Here is a 27567-nt window from a genome sequence, read left to right as displayed (position 1 = left end):
ACTACCCAGGTGGAGTTTGTACACTGATTCCTCGGGTGCTCCGGCTTCCTCCCACATGCAGTCCATTGGGTTGTGGCTAGTGTAAATTGCTCGATGCCAATGGCTGGTAGGAGATTCAGGGGGAAGTTGATGGATGTGAGGAACTAGGTAGCAAGGACATACGTGGCATATAGCAGGGACATGAGGGGCAGCAAAGTGGCGCAGCAGTAAAGTCGCCGCCTTACAGCGCCAGAGACCCGGGTTCGATCCTGACTACGGGTGCTGTCTATGTGGCATTTGTACGTTCTCCCTGTGACCTACGTGGGTTTTCTCTGGGCACTCCGGTTTCCTCCGACACTCCAAAAACGTGCAGGTTTGTAGGTAAATTGGCTTCTGTAAATTGTTGCTAGTGTTCAGGATAGCGCTAGTGTACGGGGTGATCGGCGTTCGGTGTGGACTCGGGGGGGCCGAAGGGCCTGTTTACGAGCTGTAACTCTATTGTCCATAGTGGGGGGGATACGTCTGATGGGAAGCAGCATAGACCTGATGTGTCAAGTGGTTGCCCAGGTTGTAAAAAAATATGAAAAGATATTGAATATTTAAAGAGTCTTCAGATTTCTAGGTTATTACAGCACCACCTGTACGTTTTCCCTCTCTCTGACTGTCCCCATCAAGGATATCTTTAGCATAAATGTCCTGCTGTTGGCTGGAACTCGGCAGGCCGGGCAAATCACTAATTTTACTCCCTGTTCAATTTTATGTTCACCAACAAACTCTGAGTAACTCTGCGGGTTGAACAACATCTCTGGAGAATGTTCACCAACAAACTGCCCTACCTAGGTCTCTCGTCCTCCCCGCTTCCTACCCCCCACGTGCAAGATATTTTGGTTGAAGTTAGACGGAGCTAAATATGTAGGAGTGTGGGGCTTCCAGCCGACTCGTGCCACCAAGCAAGGATGAACCTCTTCCCCATATGATAAACTAGTACAACCCTTATTACAGAAGTCGCCGGAGTCCGCAGGCTTCATTGACAGCGGCCGACCCATTAACTGGTCCATAGATGGCACTCGGCAGCTGCCCGTCACCAGTGTGTTAGTCGGACGGTGGTTTCACTACCGATGCCATCGTCTTTATTTGGACCGGGAGTCGATCGCTTCTTCCGTGCTGTCATCCCGCTCGTAAGCCACCGGCTCCAGTTCCCGGGCAATCCGTTGTGCCAACTGGGAAGTGCCGGCCGCAACCACCCGACGGGACATGAGGTCCAGAGGTCCACCTGGAAACAGGAGAGACAGAGAGAGAGACACACAGCTGAGGGAAGCTCAATCTCTCAGTGGCCTTCAACCAACACCGGCAGGTCCTGGTGTAATAAAAACAAACTACACATGCTGGTTTACACCAAAGATAGTCACACAACGCTGGAGTAACTCAGCGGGTCAGGCAGCATCTCTGGAGAACATGAATAGGAAACGTTTCGGGTCGGGACCCGAGACAGATCATAAAAGGGGTCGAATAGCAGAAAAAGAGGGTGACAAAATCTAGAAGATGGACATAAAAAACTCAGCGGGTCAGGGAGCACCCCTGGAGGAACATAGGTGGCATTTTGGGTCAGAACCCTTCCTTGCGTTCCAATCCGAAACATCACCCATGCCTTTTCTCCAAAAATGCTGCCTGACCCTCTGGGTTATTCCAGTATTTTGTGTCTAACTTCAGTGTAAACCAGCATCTGCAGTTCCTTCGAAGGGCCGAATGGCCTACTCCTGCACCTATTTTCTATGTTTCTTCCTACACAAGTGCTAGGTGGATACAGGTGAAGGTGGGGGGGGGGGGGGGGGGGGGGTGTTGGTTGGCAGATGGGTGTACAAGGGCCAGAAGATAAAAGGGTGTCAGGTAAGGAGAGAAGAGGAATGTATTATAAAGCCAGCTGAGTGATACAGGTGGAAGGAGAGAGGTGTGGGGAGGGGATTGGGGGAAAGATGGGTGGGAAAGCCTGGATAGAGTGGATGTGGAGGAGATGTTTCCACTAGTGGGAGGATCTAGGACCTGAGGCCATAGCCTCAGAATAAAAGGGTGTACCTTTAGAAAGAAGATGAGGAGGATTTTCTTTAGTTGGAGGCTGGTGAATCTGTGGAATTCATTGCCACAGTCGGCAGTGGAGGTCAAGTCAATGGATATGTTTAAGGCGGAGATTGACGGATTCTTGATTAGTACGGGTGTCAGGGGTTTTGGGGAGGAGAATGGGGTTGAGAAGGAAAGATAGATCAGCCATGATTGAATGGCGAACTAGACTTGATGGTTCGAATGGTCTAATTCTATTCCTAGAACTTACGAACTGGGAGGTGGTATAGGAAAGCGAGAGGGGGAGGGGGATGTTCATTAAAATAGGAGTATTTAGTTGCCAACAATTCCTACCTGCTGTGTCAATCAGGATGCCGCCAGCCTCCCTGACTATCACTGCAGCAGCTGCCATATCCCAGCAGTGTAGGCCAAACTGGTAGAAGGCCTCCACATCTCCCGTGGCAACGTGGCACAGGTCGAGAGCAGCACTTCCTATGATCCTGATCCTGGAGGAAGCAACGGAGTAAAATCACTCACGGTCCAGGGATCCTGGCGGCGTCCGGGATAGAGCCGACCACCTCAACGACATCTCATCCACCATCCCGACATCTCAATCCTTGCACGGTGCATCATATGGCATATACACGGTGCACTTAGTTTAGTTTAGAGATAAAGCACAGAAACAGACCCTTCGGCTCGCCGAGTCTGTGCCAACCAGCGATCACCCTGTTAACTAGCACTACCCAACACACCAGGGACAATTTACAATTTTTACCAAAGACAATTAACCTACAAAACTTGGACATCTTTGGAATGTGGGGTTGATTAGTACGGGTGTCAGGGGTTATGGGGAGAAGGCAGGGGAATGGGGTTGAGAGGGAAAGATAGATCAGCCATGATTGAATGGCAGAGTAGACTTGATGGGCCGAATGGCCTAATTCTGCTCCTAGCACCTATGAACATAAACTTATGAACCCGGAGCACCCAAGGAAAACCCATGCAGTCACAGGGAGAATGTACAAACTCTGTTCAGACAGCACCCATAGTCAGGATCGATCCCGGGTCTCTGATGCCGTAAGGCAGCAACTCTACCACTGCGCCACTATCGTTAGTCACCTCAGCTATTGCAATGGCAGCTCCCAAACCCACAGCCTCTATTGTCAAGAACAAGCTCTTGGGTATATGCAAGCATTGCCACTTTCAAAGGTCATGCCATCCTAAAGCATAACACAAAGTGCTAGAGTAACTCAGCGGGTTAGGCAGCAGCTGGTGAGGGAATGTACAGGCCATGTTACGGATTGGGATCCTACAGACTGATTGCAGCGCGGGGGGGGGGGGGGGGGGGGGGGGGGGGGAGAAAGCTGGAAGAGGTGGAGGCAGAACAAAGCCAGGCAAGTGATAAGTGGAGACAGAAAGCACTGCAGATGCTGGTTAATACACAAAAGAACACAAAGTGCTGGAGTGACATACGATGAGCGTTTGACGGCCCTGGGCCTCCACTCGCTGGAGTTTAGAAGCATGAGCAGGGACCGCATCAAAACTTACCAAATAGTGAAAGTCCTGGACAGAGTGGATGTGGAGAGGATGTTTCCACTAGTGGGAGAGTCTAGGATCAGAGGCTCAGAATAAAAGGATGCACCTTTAGAAAGGAGATGAGGAGGAATTTGTTTAGGCAGAGGGTGGTGAATCTGTGGAATTCATTGTCACAGAAGGCTGTGGTGGCCAAATCAATGGGTATTTTTAAGGTGGAGATTGATAGATTCTTGATTAGTACGGGTGTTAAGGTTTATGGGGAGAAGGCAGGAGAATGGAATTGAGAGGGAAAGACAGATCAGTCATGAATGAATGGCTGGTAGACTTGATGGGTTGAAAGGCGTACTTCTACTCCTGTAACATGGATTAACTCAGTGGTCAGGTAGCTTCTCTGATGAACATGAATATGTGATCTTTCAGGTTGAGACCCTTTTTTAAACCAGTTAGGTGGATACAGATGAGGGGAGGATTTGCTCGGCAGATGGGTGGATGAAGGCTCAAGATGAAAAGGAGGCAAAAGGGAGTCAAATAACGAGAGCAATGAAATGTAAAACCAGAGGGACAGGGGAGGAAAAAGGGGTGGGGTGGGGGCAGAAATGGTGCACACCAGGGAGGGGGTGGGGTGCAAAGGAAAGAGAGAGCAGGCACTGGGCAGTAGGCGGATTACTTAAACTTATAGAATTCAAGTCCCTGGAACTCCCAACCCACCAGCATCGTGATTCAAGGCAGAAGCCATCACCACTTCCCCAAGGAGTGATTGAGGACAGGAAATTAGTTTAGTTTAGCTTAGTTTATTATTGTCACGTGTGTCGAGGTACAGAGAAAAGCTTTTTGTTGTGCGCTATCCAGTCAGTGAAAAGACTATATGTGATTACAATCAAGCTGTCCACAGTTGCAGGATAAAGAGAATAACATTTTGTGTAAGATAAAGTTCAATAAAGGCAGATTAAAGATAACACAAGGGTCTCCAATGATGTAGATGGGAGATCAGGACTGCTTCCCAGTTGTTGAGAGGATGGTTCAGTTGCCTGATAACAGCTGGGAAGAAACTGTCCCTGAATCTGGAGGTGTGTGTTTTCACACTCCTGTACCTCTTGCCTGATGGGAGAGGGGAGAAGAGGGAGTGACTGGGGTGAAACTGGTCCTTGATTTATGCTGGTGGCCTTGCCGAGGCAGCGTGAGATGTAGTTGGAGTCAATGGAAGGAAGGCAGACACAAAAGTCTGGAGTAACCCAGCGGGACTGGCAACATCTCTGGAGAGAAGGAATAGGTGATATTTCGGGTCGAGACCTTTCTTCAGACAGAGGGAAGGTTGGTTTGCGTGATGGTCTGTGCTCATTAAAAATTAATGTCAGCATCATCCGTAAATAACTGTATATTTAGTCAACACGAATATTCAGTCTTTGATACTTTAATAATGGTGTTGAAGTCGGGAAGCTTCAGTCGCAGAAGGTTTCGACCAGTCCCGACCCGGGGTCCGATTGCCCGGCGCTGGGGAGCTGAGATCCCCCCCCACCCGATGCAGGAGCTTGATCGCCCCGACACGGAGGGCCCACCATCGGCTATGGGAGCCAAGATCATCCCATCAACGGAAGGCTCGAGGCTCCCGACCACGGGAGGAGATTGAACTTTTTTTCACATTCCATCACAGTGAGGAATGTGGAGGAGTCACTGTGGTGGATATTCATGTTAAAATGTATTTTGTGTGTCTTGTTGCTTTTTATTGGTATGACCATGTGGCAAATCAAATTCCTCGTATATAGCAAATACTTGGCTAATAAAGTATGATTATTATGATTAGCAGAGTTTAATCCTCCTTACCCATGCGCCTGTACTGAGATCAGCTTCTCCATATTGTTGAACAGCATCCTTACTGCCGTTGGTTCTCGAATTGACCCAAGTTCAGTTAAAATCAGAGCTTTCGATATGTCTGGAACATAAAACAACATTCAGTGCATCAACACCAGCCCCAATCATCAGTAGAATTGGCTGCAATGTGCCCCAAGGTTTCCCCACACCACAATCATGGAATCGTACAATTGCCATTAGTTTTAGAGATATAGCGTGCAAAGAGGCCCTTTGGCCCACCGAGTCCTCGCCGACCAGTGATCACACCGTGCACTAGTTCTATCCCACTTTACCATCCTACACACGAGGGGCAATTTACAGAGGGCCAATTAGCGTACAAACCCGCAATTCTTTGGGATGTGGGAGGAAACCGGAGCACCATGTTAAGACCTCCAATCCCTGGGGGGAGGGGGAGAAGGGAATCAGTCACATTACATCAGTCTGAAGAAGGGTTTCGGCCCGAAATATTGCCCATTTCCTTCGCTCCATAGATGCTGTCTCACCTGCTGAGTTTCTCCAGCATTTTTGTCTACCTTCGATTTTCCAGCATCTGCAGTTCCTTCTTAAACACATTACTAATGTAACAGGTTTTGTTTCAACACAGAAGGTGATGAGAGCCTGGAACGCATTGCCAGGGGGTGGTGAGGGAGGCAGATACGATAGCGGTATTTAAGAGACTTTGAAAGTTAACGGACCTTGTTGTTTGGATGCTTGAAGTTTCTCTCCATTACAGAATGCTCCGTGACCTCTTCTGCCCGTGTACAGCTTCTCCTTGACGCAGTTATAGATGACGCCCAGCTCAAGCTGGCCATGCACAGCAAAGGAAAATGAACAAAGAACAGATACAAGGTGAACAAAATACAGAATACATCTAAGCCCAGATAAAATGGGAGAGAAACTGGACATCGACAGTATTGCGTCCTAATCTGAAATTTATTTTACTTTGGTTTCATTGACAAAATAAATTGGCCTCCTCATTTGCTTTTTCCCTATTTTGCAGTGCACTGTAAACCAATTCCTTCGAAAAGTGATTGCATGGAATATAGAAACATAGAAAAATAGATGCAGGAGTAGGCCAGTCAGCCCTTCGAGCCAGCACCGCCATCAAATATGATCATGGCTGATCTTCTTATATCAGTACCCCGTTCCTGCTTTTTCCCCATATCCCTCGATTCCTTTAGCCCCGAGCTAAATCAAACTCGCTCTTGTAAACATCCAGTGAATTGGCCTCCACTGCCTTCTGTGGCAGATAATTCCACAGATTCATAACTCTCTGGGTGAAAACATTTTTCCTTATCAGTCCTAAATGGCCGACCCCTTATTCTTAAACTATGATCCCTGGTTCTGGACTCCCCCAACATCAGGAAAATTTTTCCTGCATCTAGCCTGTCCAATGCTTTAAGAATTTTATATGATTCTATAAGATACCCTCTCATCCTTCTAAATTCCAGTGAATACAAGCCCAGTCGACCCATTCTTTCATCATATGTCAGTCCCGTCATCCCGGGAATTAACCTGGTGAACCTACACTGCACTCCCTCAATAGCAATAATTAGGTGACCAAAATTGCACACAATACTCCAAGTGCGGTCTCACCAGGGCCCTGTACAACTGTAGTAGGACCTCCTTGCTCCTGAACTCAAATCCTCTCGCATGCTTACTTTCAGTAACTGATGTACAAGGACACCCAGGTCTCGTTGCACCTTCCCTTTTCATAATCTGACACCATTCAGATAATAACCTGCCTACCTGTTCTTGCCACCAAAATGAATAACCTCACATTTATCCACATTGTACTGCATCTGCCATGCATCTGCCAACTCACTCAGCCTATCCAAGTCACCCTGCAGTCTCATAGCATCCTCCTCACAGCTCATACTGCCATCAGCTTTGTGTCATCCGCAAACGTGGAGACGTTACCTTTAATTCCCTCGTCTAAATCGTTAATATATATTGTAAATAACTGGGGTCCCAGCACCGAGCCTTGCGGCACCTCACTAGTCACAGCAAATAGTTCCCATGTATTTTTGCCTCCACCACAGTGAGGAGGTGCTTGGAGGATACACTGTGGTGGTGTTAATTTGTGTTTATTGTTGTTTATTATTGTATGATTGTATGTATGACTGCAGGCACGAAATTTCGTTCAGACCGTAAGGTCTGAATGACAATAAAGGTATTCAATTCAATTCAATTCAATTCAAAATGCAAGTCTGAAGAAGGGTCTCGAACCGAAACATCACCTATTCCTTTTCTCCAGAGTTGCTGCCTGACCCGCTGAGTTACTCCAGCCTTTTGTGTCTGCCTTCCTTCCATCGACTCCAACTGCACCTCAGCTTTTTGTGTCTATCTTCACATGCAAGATCTCATTGGTTTTACCCCAACAGTTTAAAAACAAATCAAACTGATTCTCCCCCACAGTTGCTGACTACTCAGATCTCACCAGCGCTGCCTCCACAAGGCCAATGAGATTTTGTTTTCAGACCACCTCGTGGAGCTCTATACCTGTGCTGTACCTCCACTGTATGAGTACAACCATCATGTCACGTTCTCAGTGAGGGAACTAATGGTTCAATGATTCTTTTATTATCACCTGTACCAAGGGACAGTGAAATTCATTTATTACATACAGATCAATATGATTATTGCCATTCATAAGTACAATCCACAATTAAGGACTGAATGCATATAAACAGCCTCCAAGTCCATATGCAGGAGTTACCAGGTCATCTTAAAGTCATGGGAACAGGCTCTTTGGCCCAACTTGCCCATGCCAACCAACATGCATCTATACTAGTCCCATCTGCCTGCATTTGGCCCATATACATCTAAACCTGTCCTATTCATCTACTTGTCCAAATGTTTCTTAAATGTTATGATAGTACTTGCCTTAACTACCTCCTCTGGCGGCTTGTTCCATGCACACACCACCCTCTGTGTGAAAAAGTTACCCCTCATGTTCCTATTAAATCTTGCCCATCTCACCTCTAACACATGTCCTCTGGCTCTCAATACCCCTACTCTGGGCAAAAGATTTTTACCTGATCTATTTCTCTCCTGATTTTGTACACCTCTATAAGATCACTCCTCGTCCTCCTGCGCTCCAAGGAATAGAGTCCTAGCCTGCTCAACCTCTCCCTGTAGCCTAGTCCTTTGAATCCTGGCAAATCTTCTCTGAACCTTTTCAAAGCTTGACAACATCTTTCTTACAACACGATGACCAAAACGGACCACAATACTCTAAATGTGGCCTCACCAACTAACAGCATCCTGACCTCCCAACTTCTATACTCAGTTTTTTGCACCATTTTCAAAGTCCTAGCTGCAGCCGGCCATAAAGGCCTGTTGCAGCTGTCCCCTCAATCCATATCATTCTCTCCTGCCCTGGCCTTCAGCCTTCTATGAGAAGCGAGTGTGAATTCTTTAAACATTGATTTGCATTTGATAGTTGGGAGTGAAAAATAATATGACTTGGTGTTTCCAAATCTATATCTATTCCAAAGTGTGGTCGTCCTAACATGGGATTAGCTTCATTTAGTGGTCACTGCGATCATAATCCACCGTGACCAGTTCAGCACTTTCTCTGCTACCTGTAGAGATTTCATCCATACAAAACTCTGAACTCAACTGAAGAGGGCTATAGGTGTCAGCACTTCATCTGGTGAATAGATGGTTAAATGGAAATGTGGGTGTGCCCAGAACCACATCACCTGGGCCACTGAGAACAAAGGGGTGACCCAGCGGGGGAGGGGGGCGTGGGGGGTCGTTGAAGATGAATGGACCCAGCGAGGAAGGGGGGGGGGGGGGGGGGTATCACCTGCAGCCATGTGTGGTGGCAGACCTGGTTCAACACTGCGAGCGGAAGATAAAACTGTTCGATTAATGTTTGTAACTTTGTCGGCTCCAGAAAACACAGCGACTCTTGTGTACTGCCTTGGTGAAGTCTGCTGTATGATTTCACCGGGTTGTTCATAAGTTATAGGAGCAGAATTAGGCCATTCGGCCCTTCAAGTCTACTCTGCCATTCAATCATGCCTGATCTATCTTCTTAACCCTATTCTCCTGCCTTCTCCCCACAAGCCCTGACACTCTGGTAATCTCCCTCTTAAAAATATCCATTAACAGTCACCACAGTCGTCTGTGGCAATGAATTCCACAGATTTGCAACCCTCTGACTAAAGAAATTCCTCCTCATTTCCTTTCTAAAGGTATGTCCTTTTATTCTGAGGCTGTGGCCTCTGTTTCTAAACTCTCCCACTAGTGGAAACATCTTCTCCACATCCACTCTATCCAGGCCTTTCACTATTCAGTAAGTTTCAATAAGGCCCCCCTCAACCTTCTAAACTCCAGTGAGTACAGGCCCAGTGCACTCAAACGCTAATTATATATTAACCCAATCATTCCGGGGATCGTTCTCGGAAATCTCCTCTGGACCCTCTCCAACACCAGCACATCCTTCCTCAGATATGGCGCCCAAAACTGCTCACAACACTCCAAATATGGTCTGACCAGTGCCTTATAAAGCCTCAGCATTATATCCCTGTGTAAAAAGGGATAGCCCTGCCAAAAAATGCATTCCACTGTATTGAGGTACATGTGACAATAAAGCATAGTTGCATCATCGAATCTTTGAGCTGTCAGGTGCCCAGTTCATGCCACCAAAAGTTCTATCAACCACCTTAACCACGAGGGCCTGTGCAACTGCAGTCTCACCTTCCATCTTAGCTATCCCCTGTTCTCCTTGAGTAAATCTAGTGCCGGTGGCCTGCTCGTGGTTACCATCTCCGGCAGGTCCATCCTTGTCTACTCTTCTGAATTGCTCTAGGAGCTGCCACCTAGGTCTTATTCTTTGCTGCACTCTTGCCCTCGGTCGCGATGACCACAAATTCACGAGGGGCCTTTGCTCCTTCCCGTGGGGCACTGGTGGGTCACGTGTTCCTCGGGCCAGGCGGTTCAAGGGGCTCAACTGGTTAAGCAACGAGACTCGATCCCGAACACGTTATGGCACGATCTCGGCATGGTGGCGCAGCAGTAGAGTTGCTGCCTTGCAGCGCCAGAGAACCAGGTTCGATCCTGACTACGAGTGCTGGCTGGACGGAGTTCGTACATTCTCCCTGTGACTACATGGGTTTTCCCTGGGTGCTCCAGTTTCCTCCCACATTAGAAAAGCGTACAGGTTTGTAGGTTAATTGGCTTCAGTGAAAATTGTAAATTGCCCCTAGTGTGTAGGATCGTGCTATTGCACAGGGTGAAAGCTGGTCATCGTGGACTCGGTGGGCCGCAAGGCCTATTTCTGCATTGTATCTCTGAACTAAACTAAAATACATAAATACAACCGTCAAAGTCCTACAATAGTTAGAGATAAAGGGAAGAATATAGTTCTCAGTATAGAACTAATCGTATGTCTGTCCACTGTAATGCGTGCTAGTATAACAGGGGTCGCTGGTCGGCGCGGACTAGGTGGACTGAAGCTGTGTCTCACACACAGAAGTGGCCCACTTTCGCCACGTGGTAGACACTGTCACAATAATGCTCACAATTCATACGTGCAGCAAAGAAACTGGAGCTTTCGCTGTTGCACCAGGGATTTTTTGTTGGCCATTTTCTCAGCTCTAGAAACATAGAAACATAGAAAATAGGTGCAGGAGTAGGCCATTCGGCCCTTCGAGCCTGCACCGCCATTCAATATGATCATGGCTGATCATCCAACTCAGTATCCTGTACCTGCCTTCTCTCCATACCCCCTGATCCCTTTAGCCACAAGGGCCACATCTAACTCCCTCTTAAATATAGCCAACGAACTGGCCTCAACTACCTTCTGTGGCAGAGAATTCCAGAGATTCACCACTCTCTGTGTGAAAAATGTTTTCCTCATCTCAGTCCTAAAAGATTTCCCCCTTATCCTCAAACTGTGACCCCTCGTTCTGGACTTCCCCAACATCGGAAACAATCTTCCTGCATCTAGCCTGTCCAACCCCTTAAGAATTTTGTAAGTTTCTATAAGATCCCCCTCAATCTTCTAAATTCTAGCGAGTACAAACCGAGTCTATCCAGTCTTTCTTCATATGAGAGTCCTGACATCCCAGGAATCAGTCTGGTGAACCTTCTCTGTACTCCCTCTATGGCAAGAATGTCTTTCCTCAGATTAGGAGGCCAAAACTGTATGCAATACTCCAGGTGTGGTCTCACCAAGACCCTGTACAACTGCAGTAGAACCTCCCTGCTCCTATACTCAAATCCTTTTGCTATGAATGCTAACATACCATTCGCCTTCTTCACTGCCTGCTGCACCTGCATGCCTACTTTTAATGACTGGTGTACCATGACACCCAGGTCTCGTTGCATCTCCCCCTTTCCTAATCGACCACCATTCAGATAATAGTCTACTTTCCTGTTTTTGCCACCAAAGTGAATAACCTCACATTTATCCACATTATACTGCATCTGCCATGCATTTGCCCACTCACCCAGCCTATCCAAGTCACCTTGCAGCCTCCGAGCATCCTCCTCACAGCTAACACTGCCCCCCAGCTTCGTGTCATCCGCAAACTTGGAGATGTTGCATTCAATTCCCTCATCCAGATCATTAATATATATTGTAAATAACTGGGGTCCCAGCACTGAGCCTTGCGGTACCCCACTAGTCACTAGAGACTAGAGACGTGTAGGACGGAAACAGGCCCTTCGGCCCAACGCGTCCATGCCGACCAAGATGCCCCATCTAAGCTAGTCCCATTTGTCAGCAGTTTGGCTCAAATCCCTCTAAACCTTTCCTATTTTAGTACCCGTCTAATGCCCCTGTCCCACTTAGGAAACCTGAACGGAAACCTCTGGAGACTTTGCGCCCCACCCAAGGTTTCCGTGCGGTTCCCGGAGGTTTTTGCCAGTCTCCCTACCTGCTTCCACTACCTGCAACCTCCGGCAACCACCTGCAACCTCCGGGAACCGCACGGAAACCTTGGGTGGGGCGCAAAGTCTCCAGAGGTTTCCGTTCAGGTTTCCTAAGTGGGACAGGGGCATTAGGGTATTTTAAATGCTGTTATGGTGCTTGCCTCAACTATCTCCTCCAGCAGCACATTCCATACATTCACAACCCTCTGATCCATAAAGGTTGAAAGCTCCAACTATACAACAGCCTTGAATAAAAAAAACTCGTAAAATTTCGCACCAACACCAATTCCTGAAGCCTCAGTGTGTGCAGTCCCGTGGCCCAGTGGTGCGAGCACCTGCCTCACAGCTCCAAGGTCACGGGTTCTATCCCCACTCTGACACAACTCCCCAGCTCAAGGGGCAAGAGTGTTCAGAGCTTTTCACTGTACCCAGGTACACGTGACAATAAAGTTAACTCAAAACTGTTCATTAGCTGATCTTGGGTAAGGTGGAAAAGTGGCAATTAATAGCTTGCAGGACCAACCAATGGTTCCTTGACCACTCCCTAACCTCACCAAGTTAGGACAGGCAAGGTTAATTACGTGGACCGGAACAAGAGAAATCTAGACAAGGGACAGGAAACAGTTAACTCTTCAGGACAGGGGTGGCAGGGTGGTAGCGTTGCTGCCTTACAGCGCCAGAGACCCTGGTTCAATCCTGACCACGGGTGCTATCAGCACGGAGTTTGTACATTCGCCCCTCGACCTGCGTGGGTTTTCTCCGGGAGCTCCGGTTTCCTCACACACTCCAAAGACATACAGGTTTGTAGGCTAATTGGTTTGGTAAAATTGTAAGTTTTAGAGATCAACGTGGTATTTGTTACCTCTTTGTTGACAGCCAGTCCAATCGAGACTGCCACCACTGGGGCTCTGAAAGAGAGAGACAGGTGTCAAACATTCCATTCTTCGACACAGTGCAGTTAGGCCACAAGGAACTGCATGTGCTAGCTTACAAAACAAAAGACACGAAAGTGCTGGATTAACTTAGCATCTCTGGACCGCATGAGTTTTCTCCGGGTGCTCCGGTTTCTTCCCACACTCCAAAGGACGTATAGCTTTGTAGGTGAATTGGCTTCGGTAAAATTGTAAATTGTCCCTAATGTGTAGGATGGTGCTAGTGTGTACGGGGTGATCATTGGTCAACTTGGACTGGGTGGGCCGAAGGGCCTATTTCCATGCTGTACCCCTAAACTAAACTTTCAGCCAGTAGGTTCCAGACACCCACTACTCTCTGGGTCAAGATGTGTTTTTCTTCCAATCTCTTCGAACATTTCCCCAAATTAATTCAGACTTTGAGGGGGGACCTCTTTGAAATTTAGTCTAGGACCAGAGGCCATAACCTCAGAATGAAATGATGTACCTTTAGAAAAGAGATGAGGAGGAATTTCTTTAGTCAGAAGGTGGTGAATCTCTGGAATTCATTGCCACAGACGGCTGTGGAGGCCAAGTCTATGGATATTTTTAAGGCGGATATTGACAGATTCTTGATCAGTAAAGGGCCTGTCCCACTTTGCCCTTGACTCATACTCGCAGCATGGTCGTCACAAGGTCATAGGAGGTCGTAGGTAGGTCGTAGCAGGCTGTGATGCTAGTCCTAGGTACTCGTGGCATCAAGTAGGTCGGGGCGTTTTTCTAGCCTGATGAAAAATGTCCAAGAGTAAAAAAGGGCGTGAATTAGGTCGTGAAAGTGGGACAGGCCCTTAAGGGTGTCAGGGTTTATGGGGAGAAGGCAGGAGAATGGGGTTGATAGGGAAAGATAGATCAGCCCTCATTGAATAGTGGTATAGACTTGATGGGCCGAATGGCCAAATTCTGCTGCTAGAACTTGTGAACTTTGGTTTTGAATGTTTCAGTTACCAAGGCTGACTAGAAATAGGTTCATTTTCCCACCTCAGAATTTGCAATGTGAAATTCTCAGTTCAGATTCTCATAGGTGTCAATAATTGATAGCCTTGTAAAATGTACACTTGAACATAAGAAATGGAAGAAAGATGCGTCTATTTGGCCCACTTCAGCCTGCTGTCCCATTCAATGAGATCATAGCCGATCTCATACCTCAGAGTTACTTTCCTGCACTAATCCCTTATCTCCTGATTTCTTTAAATCCTAAAATTCTCATTCCACCCCCAGTTCTTTAAGAATGTTGTATGTGGTGCTCAAACCCCACAGACTGAGCACTGATCAATTTCTATTTGTGCGTGGGAAGGGCTGGTCAATATTGTGGGAGCTGGGGAAAATAAAGAGAGTAAAGGTGTGGGTGGAAAGAAGTCAAAGAAAACAATAAAATGAGATGTGCAGAGTTACAAGAAGGTAAACAAAGATTTCCCAAAGTACTGGATCTCCCGGTTGCTCACCACTGCCTCTCCCATTCCCACACTGACCTTTCTGCCCTGGGCCTCCTCCATTGCCAGAGTGAGGCCACACGCAAATTGGAGGAACAGCACCTCATATTTCGCTTGGGCAACTTATAACCCAGTGGTATGAACATTGAATTCTCTAATTTTAGGTAACTTCTAGCCAATATTCTCCCTTCTTCCATCAGGCAAGAGGTACAGAAGCGTGAAAACGCACACCTCCAGATTCAGGGACAGTTTCTTCCCAGCTCTCATCAGGCAACTGAACCATCCTACCAACAACTAGAGAGCGGTCCTGAGCACCTATCTACTTCATAAAGAACCCTCAGACTATCTTGCACTAAACGTTATTCCCTTTATCCTGCATCAGTACACTGTGGACGGCTTGATTGTAATCATTATAGTCTTTTTGCTGACTGGATAGCGCTCAACAAAAAAGCTTTTCATGTACCTCAGTACATATGGCAATAAACTAAACTAAAGGGATTTCTCTCCACAGACTGTTTTGCCAGGATTCAAACAAGCAACTGACACCCTCAGTGAGAGAGAATCAGAGAGCAACTGTGACATTTGGGCGTAAAACTCGTTGCCTGGCAGTTTGCACAACAAGCTTGCTTCAGACCTGCCATACAGCACGAGAGATGCATGTTTGATCCTGACCATGGGTGCTGTCTGTGTGGAGTTTGTACGTTCTCTCTGTGGCCACATGGGTTTTCTCCGGGTGCTCCAGTTTCCTCCCACACTCCAAAGATGTACAGGCTTCGGTAAATTATAAATTGTCCCTAGTGCTTAGGATAGAGCTAGTGTATGGGGTGATTGCTGATCAGTGTGGAATCTGTGGGCCGAAGGGCCCGTTTCCACGCTGTATCTCCGAACTAAACTAAAACCCCACCTAGCCATTCTTTCCCCATGACCACACTGCTCCCATCTCTGGCAATGTCACTATTAGTATTGAGGCAGCACAGTTCACACTAGTTCTATGTTACCTCACTTTCTCATTCACTCCTTTGCGACAATTTACAGAGGCCCAGTAACCTACAAACCCGCGTGTCTTTGGGATGTGGGAGGAAACCGGAGCACCCGGAGGAAACCCAGGTGGCTGCAGAGAGAACGTGCAAACTTCACGTGGGCAGCACCCGAGGTCAGGATCGCACCCGGGTCTCTGGCGCTGTGAGGCAGCAGCTCCACCAGCTGTACCATTGTTTCTAAGAGGAGAACAGATTGAAATGAAACTACTGGAGGCATGACATTTACCCATGTACAAAGTTGCACGTTCCGTCGATGGGGTCTATTATCCAGGTGGGATCGTCAGTCAGAATGCATTTGTCACCAGCGGCCACCGATTCTTCTCCAATGAACCTGCAACAAGGAGCAATGTGCAATTAAAGTTAGTCTTTGACACTGTGTGGCAGCAGCTCCACCAGCTGTGCCGGCCCATGCACTCATTATAAATGTGCTAATTCCCACCACAAATATTGAGCCAAAGAAACCCATTGTCACCAGTGAAATTGTATTTGGTCAGCTGTCATTATATTTTAACCTAAAAAGTTTTAAAACCTCAGCTTATTTGATTTTCAAGGAGATTCTTCCACTTGGTCCATTTGCAAATTTGCTGGTGATGAATAAAGTCCAGTTACCTCAGCAGTTTTAGTTTAGAGATACAGCATGGAAACAGTCTCCTCGGCCCACTGAGTCCACGCCGACCAGCAAAACCTGTACACTAGTTCTATCCTACACACTAGTGACAATTTACAGAGGCCAATTGACCTGCAAATTTGCACGTTTTTGGGATGTGGGAGGAGCCTGGTGCACCCGGAGAAAACCCACAAGGTCACGGGGAGAACGTACGAACTCCATACCGATAGCGCCCATAGTTAGCATCAAACTCGTGTCTCTGGCGCTGTAGGGCAGCAACTCTACTGCTGTGCTGCCATTAAAGATACAGCGTGGAATCAGGCTGTGGACTCAGCCAGGGCTAACCATAACCATTGTACGGCCATAGTGTAACCAATTGTGGTCCTTATTGATCCATGTCCGATTATTCTTGTAGAGAAACGGAACTGGTTGCTGGTTTAGAAAGAAAGACACAAAGTGCTGGAATAACTCAGCGGGTCAGGCGGCATCTCTGGAGAACATGGTTAAGTGATGTTCTTCACACTCTGGTCCCGACCAAACACGTCACCAAACCCTGTTCTACAGAGATGCTGCCTGAATCACTGAGTTACTCCAGCACTTCGTGCCGAATCATTCTTCACTGATAACATTAATGTCAAGTGGGAAATGGTAGAAAATAAGAAGATATGTTGAGCTTATAAATCCAATTCAACAATCACTCACCTGTGTGAAGGAAACTTTGTGTGTAGAGTAGAGATGATGAGCTTTTCCACGAGTTGATCTGTTTCTGTGACAAGGTCTGCCGCCGAGGACTTTGTTTGCACTCGTTTTTCAATCCTTAATGCTTCTCTGATTATCTTAGAACAAAGATAGGTGAGTGTCTCGTCGGCCCTTCACTCTGCTACAACTGCAGAATCGTACAGTGTGGAAATAGGCCCATCGGCCCAACTTGCCCAACATGTCCCATCTACACCCGTCCCACCTACCCGTGCTTCTATCACCAGCCCATATCCCTCTAAACCTGTCCTAGCCATGTACCCGTCTAAATGTTTCTTAAATGTTGTGATAGTTCCTGCCTCAACAACCTCCTCCGGCAACTCGTTCCATACACCCACCACCCTTTGTATAAAGAAGTTACCCCTCAGATTTGTATTAAATCTTTCCCCTTAAACCTATATCCTCTGTTTCTTGATCCCCCTACTCTGGGCAAGAGGCTGTGCGTTTACACGTTCTACTCATCTCACGAATTTGTACACCTCTATAAGATCGCCCCCTATCCTCCTGCACGCCAAGAAATAACGTCATAGCCTGCTCAACCCTATAACTCAGGCCTCCAAGTCCTGGCAACATCCTTGTAAATCTTCTCTGCACCCTTTCCAGCTTGACAACATCTTTCCTATAACATGGTGCCCAAAACTGAACACAATACTCTAAACGTGGCCTCACCAACATCCTATATAACTGTAACAACACCTCCCAACTTCTTTACTCAATATTCTGACTGAGGTCCGCGCCGGCCAGTGATCACCCTGCACACTAACACTCTCCGCAACAATAGGTACAATTTTACCGAAGCCAATTAACCTACAAACCTGTCCATCTTTGGAGTGTGGGAGGAAACCGGAGCACCCGGAGAAAACCCACATGGACAACGTACAAATTCCGTATAGACAGCACCCGCAGTCAGGATCGAACCCTGGTCTCTGGCGTTGTAAGGCAACAACTCTACCACTGCGCCACTGTGCTGCCCCAATGGTTTAGAGGGATATGGGCCAAATGCAGGCAGGTTGGACAAATGGAGATGGGACAGCAATAAGGAGGGATCCGCACAAGGACTAAAATGTTCCAATAGAGGGTTCTTCCAAGAAGAAGACAATTCTTCATTGGCTTCAAAGCCTGACATTTAAGTAAAAAAGGAATAGTTTCTGATTGGAAACATGCCAATTATTTTAAGCCCAAACTACATAGAATAACGAAACAAATGTGAAATGCATATTGTCTGAAAGGGCTGACAAAGTTGACAGGGCATAATCTAATGCCAAAATAGCAGCAAATCTTATGCTGCTCATTATTTTGTTCAGTTTATTGTCACGTGTACCTATGTCTTATGATTCTCAGCCATTCATTCACCACCACCGATACAGAGCAGTTGTAGTTTGTATAGTCTGTAGGATACACTGTTTTGACAAAAACCCTTCTAAACCCACAACCTCCACCACAATAGTTTAGTTTAGTTTAGAGGAGACAAAGTGCGGGAACAGGCCCTTCCGCCCATTGTGTCCTTGCCGACCAGTGATCCCCGTACATTAGCACTATCCTACACACTAGGGTCAATTTACAATTATACCAAGTCAATTATCCTACAAACCTAATTTTCACACAGAGAGTGGTGAATCTCTGGAACTCCCTGCCACAGAGGGTAGTCGACGCCAGTTCATTGGCTATATTTAAGAGGGAGTTAGATGTGGCCCTTGTGGCTAAGGGGATCAGAGGGTATGGAGAGTAGGCAGGTACGGGATACTGAGTTGGATGATCAGCCATGATCATATTGAATGGCGGTGCAGGCTCGAAGGGCCAAATGGCCTACTCCTGCACCTAATTTCTATGTTTCTATGTCTTTGGATTGTGGGAGGAAACCGAAGGCCCCAGAGAAAATCCACGCAGGTCACGGGAAGAACGTACTAACTTCGTACAGACAGCACCCGCAGTCAGGATCGAATCCGGTTCTCTGGCACTGTGAGGCAGTAACTGTACCACTGTGCCACCGTGCCATCCCAATGAATGACATTACTCCACAGTCAGAGAGCCATGGAGTACAGAAACAGGCCCTTCGATCCAACTCGTCCATGCCACCGTGTTGCATCGTGTGGAAGGCCAAGGGCAGCAAAAATATGGGGAAACCATCAGCTAGAAGCTGCCCCCCTCCAAGCCACAAATCCTCTTGACTGCACTTTCATCATCGCTGGTTCAAAATCCTGGACTCTCTACCTCGCAGCATGGTGGGTATATCTATACCTCAAGGTCTGCTGCTGTTCAACAAAGTAGCTCACCACCGCCTCCTCATGGACAGGTAAGTGCTGGCTCAGCCTACGAAGCCCATATTCCCTCAATGAATAATCAAGAGCTGCACATTTGTAATTTGAGTAACGATGATCAGGGTTGGAGCATGTATGTGCCCCTCTTGTAATCCCTTCACATGTCCCTGCTCTTTCCGAGTCTAATCTTCAATTGATCCTTCACAAACATTGCAATGAGACTTTTGGATATGTGTATGCAGGAGGTGGAGGGATATGGATTATGGGCAGGCAGATAACAGATGATCTTGGCATCATGTTTGGCACAGACATTGTGGGCTGAGGGGCCTTTTCTTGTGCTGTATTGTTCTATGGTCAATTAGACTTGCAAAAACTAACGCTCCGATTCTCAATTTTTGCCCAACAACAAAAAATATGTTGTTGAATACTGGACAAATCTGGATCTTAGTATTTGCTCGTTATAGTTTTAGTTTTAGAGATACAGCGTGGAAACAGGCCCTTCGGCCCACCAAGTTCGCATCAGCAATCACTCGTACACTAGTTCTATCTTTAGCTCTATCCTATACACTAGCGACAATTTTCAGAAGCCAATTAAGCTACAAACTTGTGGGGAGGTCATGACCCACGACGGACCAAGCAATATCTACCACGTTCTCCAGTCTTCTCCATTTCTGGGCGTTGGAATTACTGAACCAGACCATGATGTAAGCAGTCACTATGCTCCCTGTCCACCTGCAGATGTCGGGTAGAGTATTCAGCAATATTCCAAATCTGCTAAGTAAGGAGACGGGCGATGTGCTGGACCCAGGATAGATCTTCAGAGATATGCACACCCAGAAGATGCAGGGAAATTGTTCCCCATGTTGGGGGAGTCCAGAACCAGTGGACACAGTTTAAGAATACGGGGTAGGCCATTTGAGACTGAGATGATGAAAAACATTTTCACCCAGAGTTGTGAATCTGTGGAATTCTCTGCCACAGAAGGCAGTGGATGCCAATTCACTGGATGTTTCCAAGAGAGAGTTAGATTTAGATCCTAGGGCTAACGGAATCAAGGGAATGTTGGGCGAGTCCAGAAACAGGGGCCACAGTCTTAGAATAAAGGGGAGGCCATTTAAGATTGAGGTGAGAAAAAACGTTTTCACCCAGAGAGTTGTGAATTTGTGGAATTCCCTGACAGAGGGCAGTGGAGGCCAAATCACTGGATTTAAGAGAGAGTTAGATAGAGCTCTAGGGGTTAGTGGATTCAAGGGATATGGGGAGAAGGCAGGCACGGGTTATTGATTGGGGACGATCAGCCATGATTGCAATGAATGGCAGTGTTGGCTTGAAGGGCCAAATGGCCTCCTCCTGCACCTACTTTCTATTTCTGTTTCTATGATATTGGGTAAAAAGCAGGAATGGGGCACTGATTTTGGATGATCAGCCATGATCATATTGAATGGCAGTGCTGGCTCGAAGAGCGGAATGGCCTACACCTGCACCACCTATTTTCTATGTTTCTATACTTCCTCATGGTAAGAACAGACAAAAAAATGTGTTGTTAAACATTTTAATAATAATAATAATAAATTTTATTTATGGGCGCCTTTCAAGAGTCTCAATGACACCTTACAAAAATTGAGCATGTAGAGGAAAAACATGTAAGGGGAATGAAATAAATAGTAGAGACATGACTAGTACACAAAGTAAAGACAGAATTCAATACAAAACACAGTATGAGGCAATTAATGCACAGATGAAAAGGGACAGGGACGTGGGGCTAAGGATAGGCAGAGGTGAAGAGATGGGTCTTGAGGCGGGACTGGAAGATGGTGAGGGACACGGAATTGCGGATCAGTTGGGGGAGGGAGTTCCAGAGCCTGGGAGCTGCCCTGGAGAAGGCTCTGTCCCCAAAACTGCGGAGGTTGGACTTGTGGATGGAGAGGAGACCGGCTGATGTGGATCTGAGGGACCGTGAGGGTTGATAGGGGGAGAGGAGGTCAATGAGATATGGGGGGGCCAGATGGTGGAGGGCTTTGTAGGTGAGGATCAGGATTTTGTAGGTGATCCGGTGGGAGATGGGAAGCCAGTGAAGTTGTTTGAGGACTGGAGTGATGTGATGCCAGGATTTGGTATGGGTGATGAGTCGGGCGGATGCGTTCTGGACCAGTTGGAGTCGGTTGATGTAGGTGGAGCTGATGCCAAGGATAAGTGAGTTGCAATAGTCCAGTCGGGAGGAGATGAAGGCATGGATGAGTCTTTCAGCAGCGGGCGGTGTGAGAGAGGGTCTGAGTTTGGCGATGTTGCGGAGATGAAAGAAGGAGGTTTTAATGACATGGCGGATGTGAGGCTCAAGGGAGAGGGTGGAATCAAAGATCACGCCAAGGTTGCGGGCCTGGGGAGATGGGGAGACAGTGGTGCCGTCGATGGTGAGAGTGGGGTTATTGATTTTGCTGAGTGTGGCTTTGGAGCCTATGAGGAGGAATTCTGTCTTATCGCTGTTTTGTACCCTGCATCCATTTATCCAACTGGCAATCATACCATACAATTAACATAGAACATAGAAGTACAGCACAGGAATGGGCCCTTTGGCCGACAATTTCCATGTTGAACATTATGCCAAGATAAACTAATCCCATCTACCTGCACGTACTCAATATCCCTCCATTCCCTGCACATTCATGCCCTTATCCAAAAGCCACTCAAACGCCACTATGGTTTCTGCCCCCACTACCACCCCGCTACGCAGCACGTTCCACACTCCCACCACCCTCTGCAAAATATAAAATACCCTGCACATCGCCTTTAAACTTTGCCCTTTGCGCCTTAAGATTATGCCCTCCAGTCTTTAACATGCCTTTCGTATGGCATCTGGACTCTCCTTCAATAGGCATGTATTAGTTCTCAACTGCTCTGTGGGGCATGCAGCCTCACATTCAAACCACGTAGAGTGCAGGCTTACTCCTGCATTATTCACTGTATTTTACTGGTAATTTTTGACTCCCTCAACATGAAAGCATGTACATCTTCTCTGTAAAATCTTAAAACCTCTACACCCCAGCCCCTATAGAGACAAAATGCTGGAGTAACTCAGCAGGTCAGGCAACATTCCTGGAGAAAAGGAATGGGTGACGTTCAGAAAATCTTCAGAAGGGTCTCGACCCGAAACGTCACCTATTGCTTTTCTCTAGAGATGCTGCCTGACCCGCTGCATTATTCCAGCATTTTGTAACTATCTTTGGTGTAAAGCAGCATCTGCAGTTCCTTCCTACACACTGTGTTGTACTATGTTCTACAACTCCTGCTGTTTTCTTGCTAGGATGGGAAAGGTTTAGAGGGATAAGGGCCAAACGCAGACTGGTGTAGATGGAACATCTTGGTGGGCACGGGCAAGTTGGGCCGAAGGGCCCGTTTCCACGCTGTATGACCCTGGGACGCTGACTAACAGTACGATTAAACTACCACCGGTGTGATTTAATTTCTGTCGAGGCGTAGACTCTACTGCGCGTCCCACATTGCAGTATGTGGTCTCAAGGTCCTGATGACATTCAGAAAGCAATCGCCCTGACTATACGAGGAACCAGCGTTTAAAGGCAGGCAGCTCACACTACTTCCTGCCATCATTTCCTGCATATGCACGGTGTAGGTTTGGAGGGAAGGGTCTTACAAGGAACAACAAGGCTTATTGCAAATATTAATATGACACAGTAACGTAGGAACAGTCGCTTTTGCAAACTCCCCATCCCCCCCTATTTCCGGCCTAGTAACCAGTTAATGCAAAGCTAGCTTTTAGCATTATAATCAATTTTGTTTTTTTTTTCTTTATTACAACCGACCAGAGCATTTGGATTATAGCCAGTTTAAACCCAGTATTTCTGTTTACAAAATGCAAGAAAGACAGGCTCCCTCTCTGCTGCAAACTAGCAGAAAGTGGGTGTGCTGCTGAATGCAAACTAATCCAGAGATGTCATGAGTTGGATTAGAGGCGGGCAGCTTGTCCCATTGAGCTGCCGACCCTCCCTGAGCAGCGCCCGGGCACCTGCACACTCACCTGGCCGGCGTCTAGCGCTACTTGCACGGCCGCTTGGAGGCACTCCTGCAGCGGCAGCTCGCTGCCCTTCTCCCCCGAACCTGCCATGCCCTGGTCCGCTCCTCGACTGGGCTTGACTGATGGGTCGGTCGCCTGGTTCTCTCAACCAAACATACTGGAACACACAGAGACACAAATCCACTCTCTGCTGCTCCCTAGTGCTTTCACTGTTCAGCAACATCGCTCAACAGCAGCAGCAGCAGCAGCAACAACAACAACAACAACATTTGTAGGGAGGAACTGCAGATGCTGGTTTAAACCTGAGATAGACACAAAATGCTGGAGTAACTCAGCGGATCAGGCAGCATCTCGGGAGAGAAAGAACGAGTGACGTTTTGGGGCGAGACCCTTCTTCAGACTGAGAGTCAGGGGAAAGGGAAACGAGAGATATAGAACAATTGAATGAAAGATATGCCAAAAAAGTAACAATGATAAAGGAAACAGGCCATTGTTAGCTGTTTGCTAGGTGAGAACGAGAAGCTGGGGAGGAGGGATGAAGAGAGTGGGAATGCAGGGGTTACTTGCAGTTAGAGAATTCAATACTCATACCACTGGGTTGTAAACTGCCGAAGCAAAATGTGAGATGCTTTTCTTTCAATTTGCGTTCAGCCTGACTGACAATGGAGGAGGTCTAGGACAGAAAGGTCTGTGGGAATGGGAAGGGGAATTAAAGTGTTTGGCAACCGGGTGATCAGGTAGGTTCAAGTGGACTGAGCGAAGGTGTTCAGCAAAACGATCGCCCAGTCTATGTTTGGCCTCTCGAATGTATGAGTCCACATCTTGAACAATGGATAGAGTAGATGAGGTTGGAGGAGGTACAAGTGAGCCTCTGCCTAACTGAAAAAGACTGCCGGGATCACTGGACTGAGTCGAGGTAGGAGGTAAAGCGACAGGTGTTGCATCTCCTGTGGTTGCAGGGAAAGGGGGTGGTTTGGGTGGGAAGGAATGAGTTAACCAGGGAGTTGTGGAGGGAACGGTCTCTGCGGAAAGCGGAAAGGGATGGAGATGGGAAGATGTGACTAGTGGTGGGATCCTGTTGGAGGTGGCGAAAATGTCGGAGGATTACGTGTTGACCTTTTTTTGCATTTCTTTCATTTATTTGTTCTATATCTCTCTACATCATCATCTATATCTCTTGTTTCCCTTTCCGGTGTTTTTCTGATTGAAGAGGGTCTCGACTCAAACCTTCACCCATTCCTTCTCTCTAGAGATGCTGCCTGTCCCGTTGAGTTACTCCAGCATTTTATGTCTATCTCAGTAACGACAACATTCATTGACATAGCACCTTCTGTGCAAGTATCCCCAGGTGAGTTCTTAGAAACAAAGTATTGCAGATGCTGGTTAATACACAAATAGACACAGTGCTGAAGTAACTCGGCAGGTCAGGCAGCATTACTCCTGTACATTATGTCTTTTGCTTTGTATAGAGGGATATGGGCCAAATGCAGGCAGGTGGGACGTGTAGATGGGACATGTTGGTCAGTGTGGGCAAGTTGGGCCAAGGGCCTGATTCCACGCTGTATGATTCTATGACTCTATGCAAAGAGGTGCAGGGTGCGATTAGCTCACAGGAAGAAAATTCTGGGATGTCCTCAAGGACAGAGGACAAGAAACCATAGATACATTCCTGCTGAATTTTACTCTCTGCCCAAGTCTGCCCACTCCTGACGGGATTTGCCAACATTCCCCTTGGGCCTGTCACAGTCACAGTCTGAAGTAAGGTCTCAACCCAAAACGTCACCTATTTCTTCTCTCCTGAGATGCTGCCTGTCCCGCTGAGCTACACCAGCTTTTTGTGTCTATCTTCAGTTTAAACCAGCATCTGCAGTTCCTTTGTACACAGTCTTTCCCAAGACAGGTTGTCACTGATAGAACTCAACGGCAGATAACTTTGCAATGAAAAATGGAATCACAGAGAATTTAGTTCAGATTAGTTTATTATTGTCATGTGTACCGAGGTACAGTGAAAAGCTTTTATTGTTGCGTGCTGTCCAGTCAGCGGAAAGACTATACATGATTACAATCAAGCCGCCCACAGTGTAGAGGTACAGAATAAAGGGAATAACATTTAGTACAAGATAAAGTCCAGTAGAATCTGATTAAAGAAGGTCTTCAATGAGGTATGTGGGATGTCAGAATCGCTCTCTAGCTGGTGAGAGGACGGTTCAGTTACCCAATAATAGCTGGGAAGAATCTGTCCCTGAATCTGAAGCAATCTGGAGGAATTTGTACGTTCTTGTCGTGACCTGCGTGGGTTTTCTCCGATATCTTCGGTTTCCTCCCACACTCTAAAGACGTACAGGTTCGTAGGTTAATTGGCTTGGTAAATGTAAACATTGCCCTAGTGTGTGTAGGATAGTGTTAGGATAGGAGCAAAGAGGTCCTTCTGCAATTGTATAGGACCCTAGTGAGACCACACCTGGAGTATTGTGTGCAGTTTTGGTCCCCTAATTTGAGGCAGGACATTCTTGCTATTGAGGGAGTGCAGCGTAGGTTTACAAGGTTAATTCCGGGGATGGCGGGACTGTCATATGCTGAGAGAATGGAGCGCTGGACTTGTATACTCTGGAGTTTAGAAGGATGAGAGGGGATCTTATTGAAACATATAAGATTATTAAGGGTTTGGACACGCTAGAGACAGGAAACATGTTCCCGATGTTGGGGGAGTCCAGAACCAGGGGCCACAGTTTAAGAATAAGGGGTAAGCCATTTAGAACAGAGACGAGGAAACACTTTTTCTCACAGAGAGTTGTGAGTCTGTGGAATTCTCTGCCTCGGAGGGCGGTAGAGGCTGGTTCTCTGGATACTTTCAAGAGAGAGCTAGATAGGGCTCTTAAAGATAGCAGAATCAGCGGATATGGGGAGAAGGCAGGAACGGGGTACTGATTGGGGATGATCAGCCACGATCACATTGAATGGCGGTGCTGGCTCGAAGGACCTTCGCTCCATAGATGCTGCTACACCCGTTGAGTTTCTCCAGTACTTTTGTCTACCCTGGACTGAATGGCCTACTCCAGCACCTATTGTCTCTTGTCCAATATGCAAAATTGGCGCGGACCCGGTGCGCCAAAGGGCCTGTTTCTGCGCTGTATCTCTAAACTAAACTAAACTAAACTAAATTGCAGATGCTATAATATTGAGCAAAACACAAAGTGTCGGAGTGTCAGGCAGTATCTGTGGATGGGATGGATAGGTGATGTTTCCGGTTGGATGCTTCTTCAGAATGGAGGTCAATTTTAAATGGTTGTCTGATCGTATGGTTGAGGAGATGTGGTTTAAAGTATTCTGCTGTAAGCTGTCAGTAGTCTTTGCAGGAGCATCACTTGTATTCCTGGTGTCAGCAATGAGTTCTCCACTACCTGATGTCAAAGTGCTGGAGTAAATCAGCGGGCAGGCACTGTGAAAAGCTTTTATTGCATGCTAACCATGAATAGGCGACGTATTGGGTTAGGATCCTTTGTCATGTCCTGACCCAAAATGTCACATATCCATGTCCTCTAGAGATGGAAACACAAGGAACTACAAAAAAAAAAGACACAAAGTGCTGGAGTATATCAGCAGGTCAGGCTAACATCTCGGAAGGACATGGATAGATGATATTTTGGGTAGGGACCCATCTTCAGACCTTTCTTTCTTCAGAGATGCTGCTTAACCCATTGAGTTACTCCAGCACTTTGTGCTCTACAGAATATTCCAGCATCTGCAGTTCCTTGTGTCTACCTCCAGGTACTAGATGTATTCCTAGCTCATGATCGCTGATGTCCTTTTGTCAGTGAAATCTGTGTTCACCTTTGTAAGTGGCCATTCACGCTTGAGGATCTAATAATGGGATTGGATCATTGCAGCCTGCAGCAGATTCACTTCAGCTACAGAAACTGCCCATCTGTACCACCAGGAACTCTGCCATTTATTTTTGGCAATGGGAATAACTCGCATGGTCAGTATTTATTGTGTCCCTTGGTTGCCCTTGAAAAAGTGATGATGAGTTTAGTTTAGTTTTGTTTAGAGATATAGTGCTGAAACAGGCCCTTCGGCCTATCGTGTCCATGCCGACCAGCGATCACACCGTACACTAGCACTATCCTACACACTAGGGATAATTTACTGTTTTACCTAAGCCAATTAACCTACAAACCTATACATTTTTGGAG

At 47.0% G+C, this 27567-nt stretch overlaps 1 protein-coding gene across 1 annotated transcript; it reads right to left on the bottom strand.

The window, feature by feature from the left end:
• Nucleotides 1–797: 797 nt before the first annotated feature.
• On the bottom strand, nucleotides 798–23554 carry impa2 (inositol monophosphatase 2). The gene is made up of 8 exons (XM_033019403.1): nucleotides 23378–23554; nucleotides 17033–17166; nucleotides 15950–16054; nucleotides 13166–13211; nucleotides 6111–6219; nucleotides 5389–5497; nucleotides 2389–2540; nucleotides 798–1252 (listed from the first exon to the last, which is right to left on the bottom strand). Exons 1-8 carry the CDS (start codon nucleotides 23462–23464, stop codon nucleotides 1110–1112), a joined length of 885 nt encoding a protein of 294 aa, XP_032875294.1. The 5' UTR covers nucleotides 23465–23554; the 3' UTR covers nucleotides 798–1109.
• Between the last annotated feature and the right edge of the window lie 4013 nt (nucleotides 23555–27567).

The sequence above is a fragment of the Amblyraja radiata genome, chromosome 4 (genome assembly GCF_010909765.2).
Source record: "Amblyraja radiata isolate CabotCenter1 chromosome 4, sAmbRad1.1.pri, whole genome shotgun sequence".
Taxonomy (NCBI): Eukaryota; Metazoa; Chordata; class Chondrichthyes; order Rajiformes; family Rajidae; genus Amblyraja; species Amblyraja radiata.
Note: the sequence above shows the minus strand (reverse complement) of the source record. Positions and strands in the feature narration are given on the sequence as shown.

Coding starts and splice junctions, on each gene's coding strand:
- impa2 (XM_033019403.1), bottom strand. CDS start 23,464: ATGGCAGGTTCGGGGGAGAAGGGCAGCGAGCTGCCGCTGCAGGAGTGC. Junction 17,167..23,377: donor TAGCGCTAGACGCCGGCCAG/GTGAGTGTGCAG, acceptor CTTTGTTCTAAG/ATAATCAGAGAAGCATTAAG. Junction 6,220..13,165: donor GACTGGCTGTCAACAAAGAG/GTAACAAATACC, acceptor GTGCATGGCCAG/CTTGAGCTGGGCGTCATCTA.